The sequence below is a fragment of the Nanorana parkeri genome, unplaced genomic scaffold (assembly GCF_000935625.1).
Source record: "Nanorana parkeri isolate BGI_ZX_2015 unplaced genomic scaffold, ASM93562v1 scaffold36, whole genome shotgun sequence".
Taxonomy (NCBI): Eukaryota; Metazoa; Chordata; class Amphibia; order Anura; family Dicroglossidae; genus Nanorana; species Nanorana parkeri.
In genome coordinates, this window is record NW_017306304.1 from 2,970,481 (window position 1) to 2,975,160 (window position 4,680).

General features: G+C 38.0%; 1 protein-coding gene across 1 annotated transcript in view; it reads left to right on the forward strand.

Annotated features, from left to right (window-relative positions):
- COL25A1 (collagen type XXV alpha 1 chain) overlaps window positions 1-4,680 on the forward strand; it is a 429,660-nt gene that overhangs the window by 320,903 nt on the left and 104,077 nt on the right. Inside the window, exon 12 of the mRNA XM_018569899.1 lies at window positions 2,379-2,423. Within this exon, the coding sequence (XP_018425401.1) occupies window positions 2,379-2,423 (45 nt within the window). The remainder of the gene's footprint in view (window positions 1-2,378; window positions 2,424-4,680) is intronic.

The following is a 4,680-nucleotide window of genomic DNA, read 5'->3' on the forward strand; positions in this document are numbered from 1 at the left end:
CCAGCTACCTTTGGTTAGCTTTTATATCCCACAAGTTACTAAAAAATATAAGGAAAAAAAAGATTTTAGGAAAAGAAACCTGACAACTTCCCTGAGCACTTCAGTTGTGTTTTCATCATTCATGCTACAGCTACATAGAGACCTAAGTAAAGAGGTGAGAGGAACTTTAACTCCTGTCACCATGGCAGTAATTTATTGGCTGGTTACAATGTGCTACTGTGGCAGAACACTGCCAGACACAATCCTTATGCCAAGTCCCTAGTCAGTAAAATCAGCTCATGCATACATCTGTTAACTGTATAAGACAGGTATACATTTTTAAATACATTATTTTCCAGTATGAATGTATTTCTTGTTGCCTGCATGACTTTTTCAAAATGTGTTTTATGCATTTGCTGTAAAAAAAAGAACACTTACTTTTAGACATGTATAGGGCTTGAATAACCAAACTCATGTCTAATAGATAATAGTATATACATCTCAAAGATGGAAATAGATCATCCTTGACTATGTCACAACAATTTTACAGTTTAATTTTAACCTTAATTCTGTAGGGGAAAATGGCTAAGGAATTTGCAATTTCAGAACATTTCTAGAAAATGTTACTTCAATATTGTTACCCCAGATATTTTAGTTTCTTTAGCAATAATTAATTCTGTCCCATTCCAGGCTAAAATTGCATACTCTATGGATACTCTCATTCTTCTCCTAGATGTTTCTCAAGAAAGGTATGGGCAGTCTGCAGGAAATTTGAAGCCCATTATGCCAGCAGGAAGAAAAAAGTAGTTTAAATACAGAGCCTATGTAAAGTTCATAAACAAGCTATTTAGTAGCATATCTCTATACATTTGCAAAATGTCTGAAGATCGTCCCCAGAGAGGATACATCAAGATAAAAGACCTCTAAAAAAATGCTCTCCCCCTTTTTAAAATGTAATCATACTGTGCATATCACATATATCACCATTTTCTTTTTTGGTTTGAATGGTATGATCCTTCATGGAGGATATATGGATATTCTAACAGTAAATGATCTCATCTGAATCTCTAAACCATATACCTACCCTTAGAGTTAGTTAAGTAACAAGTTACAAAATAAATGGTGGTTAGCAAGCCTAAGAGTAGAAGTACTCCATGATGTTTTGTAAAACATCACAGATAAAAGCAAAATAAAATGAAAGCATCAGTAGCTAATGCTGAAGATAACGAATTATACTATGCTGTAACAGAGTAAGAAACTTTCCACATCATATTACTAAGAAAATACTATCAACAAAAAATTAAGTATGTGCCCTAAGGGTTAAAGGGCACTTGTAGTGGCTTTGTGCATATTGGGGTTTTTTTTTTTACTTGGTATAGTCAGAAATAAAAAATACAATTAAAAAAAAAATACATTTTTGCAAGGTTGTATGAAATATTCCATATTAATACTGTGTATTCTTTTGTGACAGCAAGTGGAGCATTAGGCTTTTTTCTTTTTTACATGTTCCTCTATTATTTGCCCCTCTGTTAAAGAAAGCCTTTTGTTTACAGAGCTCAATAACACAAACTGAAATGTACACATCCACATCAGAGGAGTGACTCAATCCCCTCACCCCTACCCCCTTCCTGTATGGCAGTCAGCTGAACGGCTTCCCCTCTACTCTAAAAACCCCGGAGGTTGCTCGCTTGGCACAGCAGCCATTCAGAGCATGCCTTGTGTTTGTATCAATGAATACAAGGTGTTTTCTCATTGGACAAGAGTTGAATAGTGATATCGCCACTCCTCATCCATTCAGAGAATGTCTTGTTACCATTGATAAAAATACTAGGCATTCTCTGAATGGTTGCTGTATTGATCGAGCAGCCCCCTGTGTTTTCAGAATGGATCTGAAAGGCCACTGTAAAGCACATTAGTAGCTGTATAGTAAGTATGCGTAATACTTTTTACCAGGAGTTAAGCTTTAAAGCAATCAAAATAAAAAACAAACGCCTTAGAAATGTTAGGACCTTACTCTACTGTATATTACCAGATCTATACGTTTTAATGCTGCAGTGGACAGATTAAGAACATATGAAGTTGATTTGAGATACTCAGTTTTCATGTTCTCTGGATTTATGGTAATGTTTTGCACATGTAGCATACTAGTTTGTGGAATTCATAATTAGTTATTGCTGCACCTTTGCTACTCTTTGTTTATCTGTACAGCTTTCTTCTGCACTGAATGTATACTTTGTATGTCTTTTTAAAGAAAAAGTAAAGCTTGGATTTGGATACATCTTTTACATACATTATTTTCACATCCTTTTTTTCACATTACTACAATACCTCTGTGTTCCTAAATAAAGACTGCAGCAATGCTGGACAGTTATGAACATTTTATCTTTATCACCTTTCAGGGTTCCAACGGAGACTCAGGAACTCCAGGACTTGACGGGCAAAAGGTAAACAAAAAACTGCAAATGGGGCAACCTGGGGCAGAATAACATAAAAATATAAGGTTTAGGTAGCTGTTTAAAATAGAGATGTTTAAATCAATAAACACAACTAACGAATGCTTCCGGCTACTTTCCCTGCCATGGGAGAGTTTTTAGACAATGCAGAAAGTGTGTTACTGTTAGGAAACCCAGAAACCAGATAGAAACTAAAGTGCAAAACAAAAAAGGAGTTTATTGAAAATAACAATAAATAAAAATTGCAAAAAACAATAGAAAGTCCAGGACCTTGTCGATGCCAAAGCAGGTAGTCAGCCGAATCAGGTCATGGAAAACTGAGAGCAGAAAGAACAGAAACAATAGCCAGAGTCAGGAACCAGGAGATCAGTCAGCCAGAGACAGGGTCATACATGGAGAACAGGAACAACAGCAGAACACTTAGATCTGAACACACGCAAGGGCGGAGATGAAATGGACCAGCTGATGGTTAAATAGTGAACTAGTTTTGCATCAGCACTCTGAGATAGGGATTTGTTAGGAGTTTGTCAGTAGTTGCAAAATGATGATGTTTATGGGTTCGGTCATAAGAGGGGACCAAAGAGGAACAAACAGTGTCAGACATACTGCAAACAAGGCATGCTGCAGCCAACTGGAGGAGGAGAGTTATGAAACCCTGGCAGTTACACACCAAACAGGGCATTGGTTTACGCATGCAAATTCTGTACTGAGTGATGGTGGATCGCTCTGCCATCCAGAATCCACAATAGCAGAATGTCACCAGCATATCCCAAAAAAGAGCAGTTTATTAGTCACCAATACAAACAGTGATGTTTTGGAGCCTTGTTTGAGCTTGTGACGTAGCCAGCAGGTGACATTCTGCTATTGTGCCATGGGAGAGTGGCTTGGCTGCCATGCAGTACCTGAAACCATTGCAAAGTATGTATTTGTGCCCAATCCCTTTACTATATCTTGTAGACTAGGTGTAAGCAAAGCAGTGGAAGCTCCCATTGAGTCAGGGAAGAGTGTATTTCCTGGTTTAGGTATAATATGGTGTGGAAGAGTGGCCACACACAGGAACAAAAACTCAAATGTGTGTACATGTATCTAACATTGTAATTAAATATTGTTCCACAAAGAGGTATTTTTTCTGTAAATTTAAAATGGGCTATGTAACTATTTTTTGTACAGCCTAATGGAGTTTTTTTTCACATGACTTTTTCAGTTATATTTAAGAGGATCTGCAAATAATGTTCTAGGAAGTCTAGGTGGAAGTACACATGCATATGTTTTTCATTATATCAAAGAAAATATGGTGACAGAAAAGACATTTGCGGTCCTTTAAATATCTGTCAGCTCAAGGTTCTCCCAAATCCAGCATCCCCTAAAGTGTTCATTTGCGTGCCAAGTTCACTTTGAAACCTGAGTCCAGAAGCAAACTGCTCCCCTTGCTGACAGGCAAAGAAGTAGCAAGCTGAATTGCTGTTTAAAGCTGTACGCTCAGCCAAGGCTCTGTGGCTACTGTTTAACCACAGAGGAAAAGGCACAGAATGGACTTACGTCCAACAGCTTGGAAAATCATGAGCTGTCTCATGAATAAATTGTAATGCATTCCAGGCTTATGGACCTTTCCGTTCATCTGTATAGTATTTTTTACAATTTTCTTGGCTATTAGTTACAAGATCCCAATAGATAGATATATAGATAGAGAGAGAGAGAAAGATTGATAGATAGATAGATAGATAGATAGATAGATAGATAGATAGATAGATAGATAGATAGATAGATAGATAGATAGAGATTTAACAATATAATCTTAACTTGATGTAATGCCACTTGGAACAGTTTATTTCCTAATTACAGTAATCTGGACTCAATTTAATAATTAATGTTGAAGTTGGTTTTAAATATGAATTATTTAATTGAAATTGGGCTTATTGAATTAGAAAATCTGCAAGAAACACAGGAGCATAGTAGATAGGCCATAGTGATATCGATCATGTTATCCGTTTTAACCCCTTGCTGTCCGCCCATCGTAAAATTATGGGCAAACGGCGGATCCTTCCCGGCGGGGTCACGTAAATGTACGTCTTCTTTTTTCCTGCTTGCGTGTGCTCCCTAGCGGGTGCGCGGGGGCGGAATACTGCCGGGAAGGATAACAGACGTTACCGGCTGTCTCGTACAAGCGTTTGGCTGGCTCTATAGCCGGCCGATCACTTGTATGACCTCGCATGGTGCGGCCCCCCCTCCCTGCCCCGCCCCCCCCCCC